The 22,827-nt window shown below is 34.3% G+C and overlaps 1 protein-coding gene across 3 annotated transcripts in view; it reads right to left on the bottom strand.

Moving 5' to 3' along the window:
• The window catches only part of Diaph2 (diaphanous related formin 2), a 727,907-nt gene that overhangs the window by 277,112 nt on the left and 427,968 nt on the right, over positions 1-22,827 (bottom strand). For all 3 annotated transcript variants that reach the window (XM_087903154.1, XM_087903153.1, XM_087903155.1), the window contains one exon: positions 5,800-5,925. In XM_087903154.1, the coding sequence (XP_087759280.1) occupies positions 5,800-5,925 (126 nt within the window). The remainder of the gene's footprint in view (positions 1-5,799; positions 5,926-22,827) is intronic.

A 22,827-nucleotide genomic window follows, 5' to 3' on the forward strand; every position in this document is an offset into this window, starting at 1 on the left:
CAAAACCAAAAACAAGCAGTTTGACTAAAAGTACAAACATCTCTCTTTTTAGGAATGAGTTTCTTTCCTGCCTGAAAAAGCCTGGTACAGTAACTAAAATAATTCTTTCTTGAGAATCCGAGAAGGAAAGAAGGGGGAAATGGAGGTGATGAGAGCAAATACCATGTATCAGGTCTCAGAGCACATTAACACAGAGCAGGATGCTTTAGGAAACCAATAGGTCACAGAAACAAGGTCTTTTAGCCTTTCTCCTGACTTAGTCCAAGGATGCAGATCAGTGAAAGTAAAATTTACCTCCCTCAACGTATAAAAACAAGGAAGGTTAATTGTTTTTGCCTTCACCACAGGTGAAAGTAGTTTATGTTGCTTCATAGTGTATCTTGAGTGGGGGCTATCAATGGATACACAGGAAAGAATCTTGTTAAGCCTCCCCTCCCTATACATGATTAACAACATTTCATACCACTTTTATCTAATCACTTTTCTCTAGAACTAGACACTGCTTTCATCAGACAGTATGCAAATGGACATTTCCTCTGGAGCTTTCTTGTCTGCAAGGCTCCTTTGACACATAAAGCAGTTAAACAAATTTCTCATGTTCTTCTCTTGTTAATCTGTCTTTGGTTACAGTTGTCAACCATCAATCATATCACAGGTATGCAAAAATTATTAGGTTTTCTTTTCTAAACACAGAAACAAAACAAATAACCTAACTCTTTCACAATTACAGTGTTGGCCAAAGTTACAATGTTGCACATAATATCAATGACACCACAGGTCTTGGAAGAAAAGGCCTAAGGATTGGCAAATTTATTCTCAGAGCACTATCTCATGTCTCTCAAGCATGGGTTATTTTTCAAAGAATAGTTAACAGGCTATGATTCTGAACTGCCGGTAACCAATATCCTCAGTTGGCTTCATATACAGACACAGACCTCCTGGTAACTTTAAAAGATGAAGAGAGAGGACCTTTGAAATGAATTAAGAATGTGGGCCTACGGAAAGTAACTTTATGAGTTATTGAAGTTATCCTGATATAACTGTAGATACATACATAGGTATAGCTAATTTTATCAGTAGAGATAGAAGTTATTCCCCACTTAATAAACAAGAACTTTAAAAATACCAAATATACAAAATTAGGTCATCAGACAAATAGTAAACACTCAATCAATGAGAGTTAATTATCAACACTAATTATTTATGAGTTTCCATCCCCAATTAAGAAGCTATCTTCAATTGTTACCTGCTTACAGAGGAAAATTTGTCTTCTCCAACGTTGTCTTGTGATCATGTTTTGTTTGTGCTATAACAAGAAAAGCTTGCCTGAGGATCAGAGTGTGGAGCAAGCCACTAGTTAGTCATAGAGGCCAGGCAGTGGTGGTACACACCTTTAATCCCAGCATGGGGAGACAGAGGCAGATATATCTCTATGAGCTCAAGGCCATCCTGGACAACACTAGATTGTTTCAGTCTCAAAGAGAAACATCCAGGCGGTGGTGACTCACACCTTTAATCCCAGTACTTGTCAGTCACATGCCTTTAATCCCAATACTAGCCAGGTAGAGACAGAAAAGGATATGCCTGGGCAGAGAGAGGAATATAAATTGGGAGGATACAGAAGCTCATCATATTCAGTTTGAGGACTTGCAGAGTCAGGATACCCCATTCCGTCTGAGGAATTGGTAGAGGTAAGAACTAGTGGCTGGCTGCCTCTGCTTCTCTGATCTTTTGGCATCTACCCCTATATCTGACATGGGGATTTTATTATTAAAATCAATTAGAATTTGTGCTACACTTCAAGATAGGTCACATACAAGAATTAGATGGCCAAAACAAAACAAACTCAAGGGTATTTTAATAGACCTTTTGTTTCAGGTTGATTTGTTCCATCTTTTTTTTTTTTTTTTTTTTGTCTTACTGGCTTTTTGCTCATATAATTTGGTTTTCAATTTTGTGTTTTTGTGGGGTGTTTTGTGTGTGTGCATGTTTGTGTTTATTGTTTGTTTTTTAAAGGGAGAGAGAAAGAAAGGTTATGGAATTGGGGTGTAGGGAAGTAGAGAGGATCTGGGAAAAGCTGATGGAAGAGAAAACCCTAATCAGAACATTGGAAGACAAATATTGTTTTTCAATATAAAATAGCAAAAAAAAAAAAAAAACAAAAAACCCCAGCCAACCAATCCAAAATCAAAACAAAACCACACTATTCAATGATTATTTTTTTAAAAAAACCTAAATAAAATCCTATTTATTTCAACTCCCAGTTAAATAGATATACAGCTTGGTCATATAGGACTTGGTTAACATGCAAGTAGCTTAGAGCTAGATCCCCAAAACAAACAAACAAACAACAACAAAACTTCCAAGACTAGGATTGTGATGAACGTATTAGCATTGAAGAACAAATATTTCCATGAAAGATGATTGTTCAATTTTATGGTTATATTTAAATGTGCATGCTGAATCTATTTTCCTTTTTTGGAGACTCATGTTTTATGAGGAACAAGTTTCACACGTCAAAGAAGAGTTCTTATTCTTACAACTAACCACTTTCTAAAGGCATCACTGCTCTATACTGTTACACTACAGAGTATGTGTCAACAGAAACTACGGATGGGACACAAACTATATGCAGGCCATAGCAAGAGGAATAATGAAAGGTATACATTGAAGGAGAATGAGGTAAACTCAGAGGACAGAACTTTCTCAAGTAGGTCACAAAAACTACTTGCCTAACTCTTCATCTCAGGAGCTGGCCATAATGAAGCTACAACAATCATTCTCTTTGTCTTCCCCAATCCTCTGACATGTGACAGGTGTCCTGCTTCTACTTAGAGGTAAGCAAAGTTATGCAAAGAAGGCAAGAAGTATCTAAACAAATATCTTGCTAGATCATTTCTCACCCCTGCAATTAAGGTTGAGCTTCCAATTGTGTACATTGCAGTAGTAAATGGACTGATAATGTCTAGATATAATAAGCATTGAATTTATGTTGTAGAAGAGTAACAGTAAGCATGAGGCAGTTGAACATAGCCTGACTTGGTGATCTAGTGAACATTCAACTCACTTGTTCCCCAGCCATCCTCATAGTGCTGTTACTATTTACAGAGACCATAGACACGGGAATGCTGTCCCTGTCCATTTTTTTTTTTAAACTCCAAGTTCTTACAGAAAGATTATAGTTAGTTAGGTAAAGTACTACCATATTTGCGCTGTAGTTCCTTAAAGGGTCAGTGATCTGAAACAAAACTATTGGAGGTTGACAGAACCACGCAGAATCCTAGATCACACATGGGAACATGGTATTCATTGTAAAACAGAATACAGAGGCCAGAGAGATGGCTCAGTGATTATGAGAACTGGATATTCTTCCAAAGGACCTGAATTAGGTCTAATGTCCCATGTCAGGCATGTTTTTCATCTCTTTGATCATTGGACAGAAAAGTACCAAAAATACTTAAAATACAGCATTCATGTGATCTTTCTGCATTTTGCTTATGTCTTTTTAGAAGAGTGAACTTCTCCCTAAGCACTCCTGAAGAGTTCCGAAAAAGACTAATCTGAACAATAATTTCACTAGTATAATTTATTAATTCAAAATTTTAGTATACTAATATCCCCCTTTTCTGTAATAAATTCCCATATTTTTCTTGATATGAACTACAAAGTGAGAGTCCTATACATCTTAATACATTTCCAATCCCCTTGTGGACAAAAAGTCACACTTGAGTAGCACTTAAATGAGAATAGTTGTTCATCTTTAACATACAGATATAGAAAGTTGTGAATTTCAGAGAAATAAAATAGAGAGTCCAGGCCAAGCTCATGAGGTTTTTAAATTTGTTCTCTTTCTTTCTTTCTTCCTTTCTTTCTTTCTTTCTTTCTTTTTTTCTTCCTTCCTTCCTTTCTTCCTTCCTTTCTTTCTTTCTTTCATAAAATGAGCAACAAAGACTCAATGTTGCATGGTATTGTATGGACATAAGCCAATTTTAAAAGAAAATACTCCATAGAAAAAGGAGTTCTCAAACTGACTTTAAAAAATATGAGAAAAGAGTCAAAATTAAAAAGTGAAAAAGGTATGCTTCCGGCCAATGAACAATATGACATATTTGAAATAAAAATAAGTCTAATCACCAATGAAGCAAAAGGTTCATATTAAGTATTCCAATGTAGCCAGTTATATATAAAACCTTAGGCTAGACAAGGACTTCCTGCTCGTAATGGTTCACAAAATTGTCCATCCAATATTCCTATTAACAAATATAGCATCACTAAAGGACCACACAGCACTACTTTATGAGGCAAAAAAATAAGAGTGGAAAATAAATTTTTATATAAATGCCAAGTACCAGTATTAAGTAATTTTTAGGCTTAGCACCATAATGCCTAAGTTGGTTAGGAAAAAAACACAGGAGAGGAGAAAAAGGCAATAGATTTAACCTTGAAAGAAGGTGACTGCCATACAGTTGTTGAAGGAATTTACTTATTATCTGATAAAGAAATTGCAGTATTTATTCCCTCTAGAGATATAAACTAGTGAATCAATCTGCAGTTCAAGATACTTATTTAAACCCAGAGGAGGAGGATAAAGCTTTTACTTCTGAAAATCCAGAATAAAAAAATAATAAAAAAACAGCTCTGAATGTAGTTTATCTTCAAACAACAGCTTGAACATTAAACAAGTCAAACTAAATGTAGTTTCTCACATTCTCCTTTAAAATACATATACACATACACATAATTTACCAGTATATTGTATATAAAATATGAATTTCTTAAATGTCTATGTAGCAAAAAATATTTACTCTTTCTTTCTTTCTTTCTTTCTTTCTTTCTTTCTTTCTTTCTTTCTTTCTTTCTTATAGTTACAGGTCAATTTGTTTCTCTTTCCATTCATATATCTACCCATTTAGTTTTCAGTCTACTGATATTAGTCATCCTCTCATCGCTTCTCAAAATGCATGTATATCCTCAGAAAATGCAAGTGAACATACCCAAAGAAGATAGAAAAATTATAAACCCTTCCCCCAAAATCATTTTCTCATGATGATTCTATCCTTAAGCATAAGCAAAGAGGATTATTTGCTTGGTGCGGGAGAATTATCTGTATTCTGTCAATCATATATTTTAATAAAACGCTGATTGGTCAGGCAGGAAGTATAGGCGGGAAAACCAGACAGGAAGTAGAGGTGATGCAATGAGAACAGGAGAATTCTGGGAAGCAGGAAGCTTCCTCTGCTATTCCTGCCCAGATCACCGAAGAAGCAACATGTGAGCTGATAGCTGGAAAAGGTACCAAGCCATATGGCTAACATAGATCAGAATAATGTGTTAATATAAGTTACAAGGGCTAATAAGAAGCCTGACCTAATGGGCCAATCAGTTTATAATCTTATGGGGTCTTGTGTGTGATTTTCTTTGTTGCTTGCCGGCTGTGGTATACTGGGAGGGACAGATACCCCAAGCAAGCCGGCCCTCATGTTACATTTGCTTTGTTCTTTCAGGTATAATTAGACATCCTAAGACTTACCTTGTATATCTTGTGGGCTTTGTATATTTGGGCTTTCAAATAAAATTTGTCTTTGAGCAATGGCAATTTTTCTGATCTAATTGTTCCCTTGCTTACTCTACCAGGTTCAAAACATTGTGAAATAAAATTTATGTTGCTAATATAAAAAGTAGCTCAGCTTACACACAAATTCATCTACTGTTGTAGACTAGTATAACTAACCACACACTAAATAGACGAATAGACAGCTACCCAGACAAACACATAAATAAATGCTTAAATAAAGGATATCATCATCTTTTCCACAAACTTATCATGGTGACTTTCTGCTTTGGGGAAATTCTTGATGTCACGCTCCAGATGAAGAATGTTTTGTTCCATTGCTGCAAGGTTGCTCTTGAGAATTTGAGCTGAAACTAGAAAACAATGTGCAAAGTGTTTAGCATCTAATACTAGATATTCTACTAAACAACTAAAAACATTATCTGCTAAAGGCTTTTTTTAAATATGAAGAATTGTCCCATAAAGTCACTTCACATTTTTCTGAATTACAGCTCATAAAAATTCTACTCTCTATGAAGTAAATGAAAATGTGTAATGTAATATACCAAATCATCATATTTAATATGGGAATGTCACCATTTTACTCAGCCATTAGTTCAGACGAACCCATTCCTATTTAAATTTATTGATGAAACACTTAATATTTCATTCTTTAAAATCTAAATTGAAGATTAAAGAGAAATTAAGATAATAAGAACTTATCTTATTAATGCATGTCCTTGGTTATATAAATGATTTAAGGTTAAATTATATAAAAGAATGAAATGTTTGCTTTTTTGGGAAACCCTGAGTTTTATAAACCAATACCTGTGGTAAAAATTCCCATCTTTAAGATTTCATACTTAACAGAGATATGTAAATAACTGTTGATACGAAAAGCAAGTTTAGAGCAAACCATATGCATAAACATATAAACACCCACAAAGGTACAGCATGCCCTCATATACTATCATTAGTCACTTTAATAAACCCTATTATTCTCTGCTCTTTTTTCTTTTCTTTCATTGACAACTAATAATGTTATGTATTGTATGCCAAACTGCTCCTAAATACAGGTACACTTTCTGGATCTCTCATGGTGCCGTCATTTCTGGAGTAAACTAAAAAAAGAAGAAAAAAATCTTATAACAATTTTCTACTATATTAGCATATTACTTTGAACTTATTGTGTACAGAGACACTTCTCTCAGTACCAACAGAATCTGAGGAAATTCTAGTTGAGGATACAAGTGAATAGTTACAACTTGATACATATTCTGTGACACTGTTTTTTAAATCCATACCTCTGAAACACTGTTGCCACTAAAGAATATGAAATACACAAAAAGAAAAACAGATTTTATTCTAGTAAATTTTGTCTGTTTTAGAGATACATCAGAATCATAATGAAAAATTTAAGAGACTGACTAAAACTGCCCTCTGGCAAAATTCAGATTATTGTGATTCAAATTCATCACCCTGACAAGTTTACCTTTATAATTCAACAAAGAGAAATCAACTTAATATACATGGAAGTTCAAGAGACTGAAAATCAAATACTATCACTGAAGATTATTTTTTATATTAACCTGTCAGTATAAATGGTTCTGTCCAATATAGTTCTTTTTGTCTAGATCTGGGAAGTTGGAAAGTATTCCTTATTAGGGAAGTTGAAGAACTGTTCTGCCTTATCAAAACAAAGGATGAGTTTATTGAAAAGCAAACCATTTTAATTTTTAAAACTAAATTTTTATCATATGTTCTTACTCTGTAGTCTCCCCAACTATTCAAAAGGTTTCTCTTTTCCCATTCTAAGAGATTCCTGGAAAAAACAAAATGTGTGAAATTGATTGGGTATTGAGTCACTTGGGTTACAAGAACATGGTGTGTGTGTGCATTAAGACATAGTAGTCTTATCTATGGTAGTGACATTTACCCTCTTTGGAAGCAGAGCTAAGGAGCATTATGATCTATGAAGAGGAACAGAGGGAGGAAAAATAGCCCTCTATTCACATTGTGTTACATTGTGCACAGACATTTTCTTTGTTCTTCCACTCACATATCTTTACAATACTCCATTTTTCACCAAATTAGCTAAAAGCTAATGTTGAGGTTTACACTATTAATTCTCCAATGTAATACAAAATCTCAATAAATTTGCAATGTTTTGTTAACATATGTTTTCTTATTGAACTTTGGATAAACCAATATTTCAAGAAGTGTTCTTACTAATTTACATGTCAGATCCTCAATTTTACATAAATTTGTCCAGGTCTGTTCTCTAAATTCTCTACAGTTCATTGTTATCTTTTATATCGCTCCTTCATTTGTCTCACAATTTTCTTAAATCTTGAGCCACGACTGGTGTTTAGAACCAATATTATTGGCATGCTGAGTACTTGGACATCAGGAGACTGAAAGGCCTCAGAAACAACAACTTTTTGATCTCTTATCCTGACATCTCCAGAATGACAATTACTGAATCTATTTTTTTCTTTCCAATGTAACTATCTCACAGAAAGTAGAAATCTTCTTCCCACAAATGAGTCATATTATCTAGAAAAGTCCCTCTCTTTTATCTTGAAGAGGTTCATTTGGGAAGAGGTATGCTTCATATGTGGGAGGAAGGATTGATATACAAGAAGTCTATTAGATTCTTGGAAAGTCTTGATGTGTTGCTCCCTCCATTTTATTAGCATTAAATTGTACAAATGCCACTTCTATATGGATCTTTGCTCATGAAGATTCCCATGTCTTACAAAGTGCTAATTACATTAGCTATGGGCTTTCCTTTTGTTAACCTATCTTGTATATATAGGTGTTGATCATTATCATTCTTGTAATGAATGGTCTAAAGCCTTACCTCATTGTGCCCCCATCTAAGATGGCAACAGTAAGACAAATTCTTAAGTCTTTGCTTTTTCTTTTGTATTTACCCATGTACTTTATACATAACACTCAATAAATATTATTGAATATGAATATTTTAAGAAATACTGTTTTGTATTTATATTTATGCCCATTTCTATAGCTACGATTGTAGTAGAGGATATACATGATAATGATTGGCAGTTAATATATCAACTACTATACAACCATTAAAAAAAAGACAGAATTGAAATCTGCCTATAAATAAACATAAGATGGAGGGCTGCAGGACATACATAGACAATGGTAAAAGCCAGAAAAAGGGAGAAGAAATGTAATGGAAAACTTTATTAGTTTCTCTGTAGTACATTTATAATGAATTATTAGTATTATAACCAAAAAATAGGATAAAATGCTTGAGACATAATCTACCTTACATGAAAACGTAAGCATTTGCAGCATTACATAACATGATTTTCTTTACATTGAGGAAAATTATTTAGAATTTGACTTAGGAAGTCACATTAAAGGGAAATCAAAAAGGGGTCATTTATATAGTCGAGGTCCCTGTAAAACAGAGCTTATGATACAGTTTACTTATTAGTGTTTTATTGAGTTTGGAGGTGAGAGTGAATAATTTCAGAGAAATAGGCATGAAGAATAAAAGGAAGAAAGCAAATATAATAGGGTTAAGTTATAGAGATGGTCATAGCTTTACAACAACTACAGCTTGCTGCTTAGTGTCTCAGAGTCTTTCCATTACTCATAATTTCATGAGCATGAGACCTATACCATCCCTTGGTATGCTTAAAAGACCACTGAATTTGTTTAATGTTTCAATGCTAATATTTTTGAAGATAATATTTTTTCAGTTCCAGCCCACATTACCATTTTCACTTTGGTTTTTTACAAATTATATAGTTGATCTTTACCTCCATCTAAAACAAAAGTATCTCAGAAGAGTGGGCTGGAAGAACACCCATTTCACCACATGCTGGCTTCTTTAAAAATAAATGTTTCCAAAAGTATTAACGGACTTCTTTGGCCTGGGTTCAAAGTTGTGCCTGTGTTTATGTTTCCAAAATGTTACCTAGCAAATCTAGGGTATACACATACTAGATTCAAAATACAGTATTCCTTATAACCTAAGTGGCTTGGTTAGTTTGGGATATTTTTGACAATTTATATCATTAATTTTTAATAACTTACCAAAATCAGCATACTTAATCTCTCACTTATTAGTCCTAAAATTGCTTTGTGAAACAGTAATCAAGTCTACTACTCTTGATTTGCAGAAAAAGTATTGGTTACATCTTCTCAGTCGTCAAGCTATAGCCTATTTCTTTAACTAGTCTTCTCAAGGGATGCAATTCCCTTTATATGCCATTATCCTCCCCTCTATAACCTACCTCCCAGCATAAAAATCCTACTGTACATATGCTACTAAGAATTATGATTATGCAGTCATAATCTAAGAAAATAAGGAGGCACCTCTCTTACCTCTTATCCTTACTGTGCTATGATTTAATTTAATATTAGTATTCTTTCTAATAAAGAGAACTAAACTTAATTTGTGCTTTGGGTACATAGATCTCACAAAGTACATGGACATTTAGATCTGGGAAGCAATTATAATTACAGCAAGTAATAATCAAATTGTTAGAAAAATTCAGAAGTTCAAATTTAAAGAGTATTTTTGGAAACTAAGACATGTACAATAGTCCCTGGGGACATTTAAAGGTTACTTTGTCTTCCTTGAGTTTTATAAAGATATTCAACAAATCCAAAAGTGTTAAAAAAAAAAAAAAGACCGATCATGGATTTATCTGCTGAATTACTTGCCAGGAACACACTGCTGTAATCTTAAGAGTTAAGAGATGGAGTCAGTGAGATAGCTCAATGGGTAAAATGTTTGCCACACTCACATGACATCCCGAGTTCAGTTCCTGAAGCTACATACAAAGCCAGATGAGAAAGCAGAAATTCCAGATTGCAATCCCCACAATTACCCATGGCAAGACAGGAGAATCATTAAAACTTTGCAAGCAAGACAAGCTAGAAGTTGGCAAGTAAACTAAGCCTGAAGATGGCTGCAAAGCAACACAAATGGGAGGCTGCCTCCAATAAGGTGGAAATAGGTAACCTACTCCCTAAAGTCATCCTCTTTCTTCCACATATTTGCCAGGGCACATGGGAACAATACACACACACCCCACACCTACTCGCATAGGCACACACACACACACACACACACACACGGTAAGAAACAAAATAGGTAAAATATTACAACAACAACAACAACAAAAACAAAGTAACAGTCAAAAGCTGTAATGGGTATTTATGGAGTTCCTAGCCTACCTAGAAAAGAAGAGGGGGGCTTACTTTCTGGTGCTCCAAAAATATTTAAGCACTACAGTGGGTTAGGATGCTTGTATCCTGAATGGATTCAAGGGTGAGAGTGTATTTTTGTGTCTGTCATTGAATTAGTCCACTAATATAAATTAAGGAGTCTTTTACGACAGTGCAAACATTTTCTATACAAGTAACTTCCCACTGCAGACATTTTTAATAACTGATTAGTCAGTCTGTGGCACTTCATTTTTTCTCATTTAATTTTTTTATATCTACTATTGAATTACTGAATTTGAATTATAGCACTAAAAATTAAATTATAGCTATCAGATTCTTTCTTATAGTTTTTTTCTCATACTCCATAAATAAACTTTTAAACATATATACTCTCTTGAGTTATATGTATGAGAAACTTTCCTCACAAATCTTATTTATCTACTTGTTTCAGTTGAAAAATACATGTATATATTTTTTTTGGATTCAAGCAAATATATGATAATAGCTTGATCTTTAGTCAAATTATTTTAATTTATGACTTTAAGTCAATCAAAATGTAAGAAATATTCAAGAGACTGGATGTAAAGACTCTTCAATTACCCACTCTATAAGAAAACTAATAGGCATTTAAGGAAATAAAATCACAGTATGTTATTGACAATCTCGAGATTGTACTTAGAATGCACAATTTATATAAACATAAAAGCTTTACCCAGGAAACTATTTTTTCTTCCTTTGCTTTAAAATTTTCTAGTAATTTTAAACACTGACAAAGTAACAGAACTCTTCTTACATCTGAGCTCAAAGAAAGGCCACGTAGAAACTTCCTCTTGTAAGATTATGACTGCACAGGCTCGAACGTCACTACAGGCCTTCTCGAATTCTCCATAACTTAATACATTCAGTTGAATTACTATCAGCGGAGACACATGCCATTAATATGGTTCAAACAAAGCATGTGTGAGAAAGAAAAGAGACATTAAAAGCACTCTGAACCACAGGCATTGTTGTATTCTTTATCAAGTGCATTTATAGCTAATAGTTTCATTTTATATGAATGTTATAAAATGATGTGAATGTGTTTATATAATAACAATGGCAAAATCTCATCAGCATGGGTTTCTTTGGACTTTTAAGGAAAATAAATGGGACATGGGATTCAGATTTGAAATTCCTAACCCCTACCATCCCCAAAAGAAATACAGTTAGAAGTCACACATACTTAGGAGAAAATTCTTGTTTAAAAATTTAAGAGAATATGCAACTTAGCTACCAGTCTTTAGTATCCTTTTTTTTTCTATTATAAAATGGGGCAGGGCATTACTATATACTCAACACTTGCTTCAAACTTACTAGACTGTGATTATACATGTGGGCCAGGTTAAACAGCATTATTTGTAACTGTAATTTAAAAATATGTGTTCCCTCTACATGTTCACATATTCTCTAAAAGATATCCCCTTGAGTGCAAGCTAGTTTTCTAAACGGAATTTATAATGTGGTCTGAACTGAAACTGAGGGGGAAAAACAACAGTAACTAAACACGGAAATGATTGCATTGTCAATAGTAACTAAACACAGAAACTATTACGCTGTTTACCTCTTATAAATTCAGCAAATACATTTCGGGATCTTGTGTCATATATTTGTTGCGATTCTAAGCCTGAAAACCTCATTCTGAACGTAATATTTTTAAATAAAGAAATGAAGTTTTGACAAGAGACTAGAATGAAAATTTACCAATCATCAGAAAGTTTAGCTGTATTGAGGAGAAAGGGGGAAATGGGTGACACTTTCTAAATAATGATCTGGTGGGGGAAAATCCTGTATCCTGTCTACACACTCAACAGCAATGGCCAGCTGCCCATGAAGAATCACACTCCCTTCACCTGCTGTCTCCCCTGCAACCGTTATTCTGCCTACAGCAAAAACTATGTGTGAATTTTCAAATCAAAGGTGAAAAACAAATTGAAATCTCCTGCTTTTGCAGACAGTCTTAGCTCAAGGCCAGGGTTGGGAAAATACATAGCAACCTGGAGCTCCTCTAAAGCCATGCTGAAGAGAGTCTCTTTGGAATCATTTGCTCTCATTAGCAGAAAAACAAACTTCATGAAGGAAGAACGATTTTAGTAAATACCAGCACTTAGGAAGCACAAAAGCAGGGACTCAAGTCATCCAGCTTGTGCTATGTATCTAAACCATGTTTAAAAGAAAGAAAAGAAATGAGAGGAAAAAACTAAAACAAATAATTTTCCTTGCAAAATAAAGATTTCTGACCACCCACATGTCAACTCTTCCATGGATAGTTAATTTAAATGGTGTAAATGCTATTCTCATTTTCTGTTATTGTTTTAGTTTTTTCCATTTTTGAGACAGGATCTCTCTATTATGTAGTCTTGGCTGTCCTCGAACCTGTCATGTAGACCAGAGAACTACCTGACTCTGCCTCTAGAATTGTGGGATTAAAGATGTGTTACAACATGACCAGATTGTTATTTTCATTTTTTTTGCTCAACTTATCTTTTTATTAAGGAAAATTATAACAATTTAATATTAATATTTAGCATTCATATTCATTTTCTTTGTAGCTGTAGAGTACAATTATAAAACCATCAGTCTAATGAATAGCTTTGGATTCAGGTGACTTAGGACTTGCAGAAATCAAATTTGACACTCCCTATCACAAATTCACCTTTTTGGCTTAAAAAAATTACCATGGATATCAGTGTCATGGATATTGATAAGACAAAATCTTAGATTCTAAAATAGAGGACCAACATATATGAAAATGCTAATGCTATAAAGGCACATGGAAGAATATAACCATAATTAGAATATACACAATCTCTCATTTGTTTATATTTAAACATTTCTTTTATTTAGGGAGATTATAATACGATTACATAAATTCCCCCTCCCATTTCCTCCACCCAAAGAGCTATTTTCAATTTTTATAAAAACTTGGATGGGGGGAGGGGGAGGGGAATATAAGGAGGGGAGGAGGTGAAAATTTTCAATAATAATAATAATAATAATAAAAACTTTGCCAGTGTTATGTAACAATTTCCTCCTAGATAAATTCTTGAATCTTTGAGTGAAGATTCTTAAGACCCAAGATGGTCTAAAGGGAGGAGAAATATTTCATTCTGCAGGGGAAACTTGTTATATTTAGGGAGTAAAGAATTCAAAAGGTTTAGGAAGTTCCTGAAACTGACAAGACTTGCTAGGCTCTTTCCTATCAAAGCATACATGTGCAGTAAGGACCACTGAAGGACTCCCAAAACAGCTTAGTCACCTAAAAGGGAAACCAGTTGAGCTGCCTAACAGAGTATCAGACAAGCTGAGCTGCCTAGAAGGAGCTCAGACTAGTTGAGCTACCTGGAGAAGACATGCTCCAACCTATTGAGGTAACTGCAAATTGTGCAGTTGAATCCAAAGTTTTCTGTTTTTGCTGTCACCTATGCTGAGGTGGGTTTTGGTGACACAACTGTCTATGAGTCATTTCTGCTCTTGTCAGTAATACCTCATTCACATTTTTTGTGAGTTAACGTCACCCAAATGCATTGATTCAGCAAGTTGTACTTGTGTGATTTCTGTACTTTGGTCTTGGGTGAGAAAACAGTTGTTTGTGTCTCCACAGGAGTAGTGTCACACAACAGCCGGAAACTTCTGATAAAACCTTCATATTTCCTATACTAATATCTTCACTACTAAAGTAAATGCAATGTTTTTTCCTTTTACCTTAGAATCAGAAAACTAATAACAAAAGTAAATACTATCAAAAGACACTACTTAATATGACAATACAAGGACTTAAAATAATTAGTAAAGTTATAAAAAAGCAAAACCTATAGAAAGCGAAGGCATGTTGACTAAGCCTAGAAGGAAAAATAATCCAAGTTTAAGATACCTAAAATTTTAAATTCATAAAATCTGGATTTTTTTCAGTAGATATCTATTTGTAGGCTGCATTCTGAATTCTAATGATTAAGTGGCTATGATTTAAAAAATCACAAAGAAAAGAAAATTATGTAGAAAACAACTTACACTTAATACTGCTAAAGTTGTGATAATCTGGATGATACAATGAGCACTGTTTCTCACGGAGATACCAACTACCTGATTTGTTTTTGTTTACTTGGTTTGAGATTAGGTTTCACTTTGTAGCTCAGGCCAGTCCAGAAGCTCAGATCCTCTCACCATTGTTTGCCTCCAGTGCTAAGACCACAGACTACAGCTATGCAGCCAGACTTAACTTCTTACTCTTTGAGTGTGGATTCACAATGCCTTTGTGGGAGCAGTCATTTAATAGCAGCTCTCTTCCAGTATATTATATGGTTAGTAAGGTATAGAAAAAGCATATGGACTGGTAACCCATTTCAATGTTTTCTAACTAGGAATTAAATATATGTAGAGAGTGTCTTTATAAAGCTAAAATATTACATGAAAAGAAAGATCATCTTCTTGGGGCTTCTGATTTGTGATCATGGCCAAACACTTCAGGAATTGTATCCTTGAACTCATTAGGGAAATTACTAGGATTGTATGATATAGTATAGCTATTCTTGTACTTGACCCAGTTTTTTGGGGAGTATGTTTAATGTATGAAGTCCCCAGGTAAGTACAAGTACAAAGTCATCAATTTCACTTAAATTGAACAGTGGTTGTCATGGCATCAGTGACATTATGCTGAGGTCATAATGCTGGGACCATTTCAGTCTATTCCACATTCCTGCTGCCAGGATTAGCAATTGTTCCGTGGGTAATAGGGTTGCAGGTCAGACAGAAGATGCTTGCAGGGGTCTATTAACTCTATATTTGCACTGTATTCCTTCATTATCTTACTTTAGAGACTAACAGGATTATTATATGTCCAGAAATAGGCAACGTGAACTAAGGTAATTAAAAGGAATGTCATTTTGATAGTTCTCGGAGTTCCTCACTATTGAAACTGGTCCCTACTTAAGGCAAAGCTTGATTATTTATCTGATTGGCATCATTTTATAAATCTACTAGAAATAGATATTTTTTCCTTAGTATCAAAGGGTGGTTTAAAAACAACAATGTGGCTAGACAGGTAAGTAGGGCCTTGTGATAAGTTGTTTTGGGTGTCATGTTAAGTATGGTGAGAAAGCTCTGAACAGTTTCCAGCAGTTGACTAAAGGTAATGGAAATGTTTATATTTGCAGTAGATGAAGTATGAGGGATAAGGAAAGAATTTGTAAGAATGATTCCCAGGCTTATGGCACCAGCAATAAACAGAGAAGTTTCAAGAAAGTGATAAAACATTATCTTTTGCCTACGTAGTCTTAAACACAAGGGCCATCCAAGCTGAGATTTCAAATAAGCAGCTGCCTCCTGAAGCAGGGCTGCCTAGACACTGGACATCCACGGATGTCCACAGGTATTTGCATATAGATCCTGATTCAGAACAGTTACATTGTTTCAGTATATTGCTATGATATAATTTAGTCTGAAGTTACTTTCTGGCTCTATAAATCTAGGTAATAATTTCTGCATCCCTGCCTCATTTCAAGTACAAACATTTCTAGAGTTGGTTAAGGTCATTTCCCTCTGGGCTATGCATGTAATTTATTCATACTTCCTCTCTTTCCCTTTCCCTGAGTTACTCTTCTCTTACAGAGACCATGGATATTTCTATTAAGATGTTTTCCTTGCTGAGAAGTCTTGTTGTAACACTTCTCTTGAAACAAATGTTGCCAATAACAACCAAGAAGCTAATTGCATTTGGAGGTGACAGGAGTTCATTAAATAATAATAAAAAAACACTACATGGCCTGAAAACTATAAAAATACCTGTCAGAACTTTGCCTATAAGGAGGAGGAAACACTTCAAAGATCCAACTGTTTTCTATTACTAAGTTATAAAATTGGCACATTAACACTGGTACAAGGGAAGGGGCAAAGGGGTGGTTAAGGCAATAAAAGTTTCATCTTTCTCTGGCCCCACCTTCTGTCTTACAGGCTGAAGTAGGCTTATTCAATAATGTCTTCTTCTTGCTTATAGGTCTACAATTTTCTTTTAGCATATGTATACGTTTCTCACTTTCAATGTTGGTGCCATTTGAACAGTCATTGCAATTATTTGTTTCAGTTCCTTACTGGTAAGTCATTTTTTTTGGCTTTGGCTTTGTTTTTAGGAAAAGACAAGAACACCTCTAATAAAAGTAGAACAATGTGGATCAGGGAGTGGTGGTGGATGCCTTTAATTCCAGCACTTGGGAGGTAGAGGCAGGCAGATCTCTGTGAGTCTGAGGCCAACCTAGTCTACAGGAGCTAGTTCCAGTACAAGCTCCAAAGCTACAGCAAAACGATGTCTCAAAAAGCCAAAAAAAAAAAAAAAAAAAGGTAGAACAATGTGATGTTACACACATCCACTTTTGTTTCCATACCAGTAATTGCAATGTTACCCTGGACATTAATAAGTTTTAAAGAAGCCCTCTGTTCATTTTTAAAATTTGTATGTTTGTTTTTTTGCCTGCATGTATGTCTGTGCGGCACATGTGCAGGACCTGTAAAGTGCAGAAAAGGGTGGTGTATCCCCTAACACTAAACTTGCAGACAGTAGTTAGTAGTACCTGTGGGTACTAGAAATTGAACCCTGATCCTCTGAAAGAGAAGCCAGTGCTCTTAACCACTGAGTCCATCCCTATTTCTTTCTTCTAGCTATTTCAACTGTTCTTTTTTTAAAAAACTCTATTGAATTCAAATGGTCCATCAACACTACATTGATAATAATCTTTTTCAGGGCCAAGATGTCTTTGATTCTCATATTCTTTGAAACAGAGTAGTATTTGTCTTATTTATGCTATAAACAGACACATACTACCATGATCTTCTTATGATATAAATGGAACCATATAAATCCCTAAAGCTCTGTACCCCTAATATGGGTATATTAGCTATAAACCGTCAGGGAAAAAAAACATTACTAAAAGGAAAAAAGGTTCATCAAAGACATTCACAAGTATTATTTATAGTAATAAAAACATGATGTAAACAGAAAAACCAGCAATAAGGCAAAGAATGATAAAAGCTTAGAACAATATTATGAAAGGTGTATAGACTTTTATGTGAAATTTATGAAATGGATTAGTAAAATAGAACTTATTATCTTATATGAACAGAAAATATAAGTTTGTAGACTCTGATCTTTATTGTAACAGATCTTATTTTAATAAATTATTTAAATGTAAGTTAACTTTGAATAGGACCTGCATATCACTCATCCATATGCTTACTCTACATGAAGTGGTAAAGTGTTTGCAGAATTTGGATGAGCTTGGATCTAGATAAGTGAAAATGGTCTTCTCTCAATGAATAGGTAGATATTTTTAATGTTTTTTTAATTTTTTATTGTTCATTCAATTCCATGGGTAGACAAATATTTGGCAGTATAAAGATGAAGGAAAAGTCCAGAGATTTTCAAGTATTTTGGCAAAAATACATACAAGCAGAAATAGCTATACACATGATATGCCTAAAGGTCCTTTGAATCTTTTGAAAGCTCAGAGACCATTTATAAAACAATGAAATAGAAAGGAAAATGGTCATTAATACAGTGTGGTAAGCAATAATTTAGATGTAATAGGCTCTCTTTCTTTTTTTCTCTATATATTTCTTTGCAGATTGGTAGCTGGCAAACAACTGCAGGTAAAAGAGGCTGGCTTTGTGTTTGTTTTTAGGACCGTCCAAGATAAGAATGCTTTTTACATTTTTAAGGGGTTGAAAGAGGATAGTGCTTTACATCATGAAAATTGTATGAAATTCAAATTTTAGTATCCATAAATAAAGTTTTGTTGGAACAGAGCCAGGCCCATTCATTTATGTATGGCCAGTGGCTGCTGTTGTATTACAAAGGCAGAATGAAGTCCTTGTAACAGGGGATCTGTCTGGTCCACAAGGCCTAAAATATTTAATAGCTGGCTCTTTGCAGAAAAAAAGTTTGCTGATACATGTTTTAAAATTTTTTAAAAATGCTATCTTGGGATGGACATCAGCAATTTCTCAGTCCAGATTTCCCATAAGGATATGAAAAAGGGAAATCAAATATGGGTTGTCATAGAATATACAGGAGTATATTCAGGCCTCCCTATTTTAGGTTCTTCTGTAAACACAGTGCTGCAAGATATCTTTGAATAGACAATTTCTTTCCATCTCTCAAAAGGTCAAATGTATACAGTCAATTCTACAATGTAGAGTGGATTATGTAAGTTTCTTCCACAGAATTCACCAAGACTATAATCATATATAAGGACTGAGGACAAAACATCAGCACCTTTCCTTTTTCATAGCAAAAATCTAGATAAGAGCAAAGCATACTGTGGAGGTTTTTCTTCAAAGCTCTCAAAGTGAATAAAATACAAATGGAACCAAAATAAAGTATACAGAAATTCATAGCTAGACCCTATAATGTCAGGCAATAAAAGCATAAAAAGTTCAATCTCAATGGCCAAATTATCACTTCAGAATATAGGACAGTAGGATCTAAATCTAATTTTCCATCCCAATTGATCTCTCTGTTATGTTGCTATACAATATGGCTAACTCCTAAAATCTGCTAAAGATGCAATCACTGACCCAAACATATCCTATATAACCAATTTCTCTATCATTACAATAGGCTTTAAAAGGAAACAAATACATTTCAAGAAATTACAAAGCTATAGGTCTCAGTGTTAACAATTACATATCCTATACACACTGTACCCTATACAAAATTTCTTGTTATTAACTCAATTTCACATATGAGACACCTAGATAAAGTGATATTGAAAATGTCCTCAAGGCCATATAACTCATAAATGGCAGAACCAATATCCAAAGTTATATAATCTAGCCTATGTTTTTAAATAAATTGCTACACTCTCTTTTATTAGGTACAAGAGATTTTTAGGTGAACAGCATTTCTAACCATGGGAAGCATAGCTAAACAAAGTATCTGGCATTCTTTTAATGCTCACATTTAATATACATTAAGTTTGAGACTAGTAACAAACAGCACAGTAATATCCCTATGAAATAACAAGGACAAACAAGTGAGAGAGGAAGACACTAATAGTTCTGATTTCACTGGACTTATGGTGTAAGTTGGTTGAAACAAATTATAGAAACTGTCAGATTTCAGTGCTATGGAATAGTGAGAAAATAATTTTTAAAGGAGAGGAATAATGTATTATTTGATATATAGGACAGTAAATAAAAGAGATAGTTTACCTTTACTGTGGAAAAAAATTAGAAAACTATTCTCATCTGTGAATATGGAAAATGAACTGCTGTGTTTGAGGAGTACAGTTTCCAAAGGGGATTGCTGTTTTGAGGGGAAGATGGCAAGCTATTCTGACTACATAATAACCTAAGGTTAAAAACCTGATTATGTCGGGTTGACAGTGTTACTTTTGTCGTCTATCTAGAAGTTGGCATTTGAAGAGATCAATAGGAAAGAAAGATGAAAAAGTAAAGTGGTCTAAAAAAAAGTACAGGGCTAATGCTGGATACTATGATTGAAATGAATATGTCGTGGGCCAAGTGCAACTAGAAGGCAACACGTAGATTGAGAGAAAAGGGAGAGGATATGGAATGATACAGGCAGCTGACATGAGGGCAGCTGGTAAACAGGATAAGAGCCACAAGAGGTGAGAAAGGTGGTGGGGGAATGGAACCTATGAAGATAGGGCTCTGGATGGCAGTCATATTCCATGAAATGGTCACGTGTTTTGTGGAAGAAAAAAGGGGAGAGAAAATTCATTGTAATGGAACTGAGGTCATGCTGTGGAAAATGGTAGCTTTATCAGTTTTGAATTCATCAACATTTGCTTACTACTGATCACTAAAGGGCACATTCGTTATTATTTTTCATATTGTCTCTGTTTGGATATTTTTTTCTTGTGGATGGTTGGGTATCATTCCTTATTTGAATAAAGGTTTAGAAAGAAGTAGAAAAAAAGTCTGTGAAAGGGGTATTATTAGCATAAGGTGTCAATCAGACTTTAATAGTGGTATTTTATTATCTTTCTGTGGAGATGCAGATAGATAAAAAGGTGTGTTTTGGTTCTCCAATGACATGCACTCAAACCTCTCCAATAATCTCATTTTCCATATTTTCAAAGTGTATCATAAAGAAGTAATTTGGAATACTTTGAAAATCATAATGACAAATTATTGTAAAAGTAGTTTTTACTTATTTAAATTATATCAGATTTACAAGTCACATAGACACACTTGGATATTTTTATCATGGGACTGTAAATTCAAGAGTTATCTTTCATTAAAAACATATAGTGTTATACAACTACATTGAATTATTTGTGACTATACATACTGTTTACTTGCCATCTTTATTTTTAAATGGCCACAGTATACAGAGATGAATTCATAATGACAGAAAGAAACAGAAATCCAGATGTTAAGAGATGAGTGAATCATTCCCTTGGTGCAATCTCAATATGTTTTGTAAGCCAATTAACTCTTTTAAGCCTCAGGAAGGGACCAGCAAGATCCCATTCAAAGACAATACATTTAAGAAAAGCTAGAAAGAATTAATAGGCCTCAAAATAAATCCAAAATGGTCAACAGTCACTTTAGACTCATGACCTAATGCATGTAGTCCTGGCTATGCAAATTTTACAGTGTATTACAGACAGCAAATTCATCATATACCTTGATGATTTCCTTTGATACAACCCTAAGGCTTCTAATAGGAGCCCTAGGTGACAGTATAATAGGCATGCAACAGCACAGTAGCAACAAAAGAGAGTTAGTTGTTCTAGGACTCAGAAGGCCAAAGTCCCTTTATTTTCCACATGATTTGGGGAAAGATGCATAATCTTCTTTCCTTCTATAGATTTTCATTTGCAGAACAGAATTAATTCTGCCTCTCCTTCTGACACTGTGGGGGGGTTGTTTATAAATCTCAAAATCATCTGAGACTCTTTGTAAAAAGTCAGTAGCCCTCCTGTACACAGATGATAAAAGGGCTGAAAAAGAAATCAGAAAAACATCACCCTTCACAATAGAATAAAATATCTTGGAGTAACTGTAACCAAACAAGTGGAAGACTTGTATGACAAGAAATTTAAATCTTTGAAGGCAGAAGCTGAAGAAGACTCCAGAAAGTAGAAAGATCTCCCATGTTCTTGGGTAGGTAGAATTAACATAGGAAAAATGGTAATCTTACCAAAAGCAATCTACAGATTCAAGGCAATGCCCATAAAAATCCCAGAAAATTTCTTCAGGACCTCAAAAGAAAGATATTCAACTTCATATGGAAAAGCAAAAAATCACAGGATAGCCAAAATAATCCTGTAAAGTAAAGGAACTTCTGGAGTCATCACAATCCCTGACTTCAAACTCTACTACACAGTTACAGTACTGAAAACAACCTGGTTACTGGCATAAAAACAGACAGGAAGACCAATGGGACGGAAACGAAGATCCAGATATTAATCCACACACCTACAAACACCTGATTTTTGACCAAAAAGCAAAAAATATAAAATGGAAAAAAGAAAGCATATTTAACAAATGGTGCTGGCATAACAGGATATCAACATGTAGAAGAATGAAAATAGACCCATATCTATCACCATGCACAAAACTCAAGTCCAAATGGATCAAAGAACTCAACATAAAGTCAGCCATACTGAATCACATAGAAGAGAAAGTAGAAAGTACACTTGAATACATTGGCCCGGGAGACCACTTCCTAAATATAACCCAGCATCACAGACACTGGGAGAAACAATAAATAGGACCTCCTGAAACTGAAAAGCTTCTGTAAAGCAAAGGACACAGTCAACAAGACAAAACGACAGCCTACAGAAATGGGAAAAGATCTTCACTAACCTCACATCAGAAAAAGGTCTGATCTCCAAAATATACAAAGAACTCAAGAAATTGGTCATAAAATGAATAAATAATCTAATAAAAAATGGAGTACAGACTAAAGAGAGAACTCACAACAGAGGAATCTAAAATGGCTGAAAGACACCTAAGGAAATATTTAACATCCTAAATCACCAGAGAAATGCAAATCAAAA

Source organism: Myodes glareolus, chromosome X (genome assembly GCF_982192425.1).
Source record: "Myodes glareolus chromosome X, mMyoGla1.1, whole genome shotgun sequence".
Classification (NCBI taxonomy): domain Eukaryota; kingdom Metazoa; phylum Chordata; class Mammalia; order Rodentia; family Cricetidae; genus Myodes; species Myodes glareolus.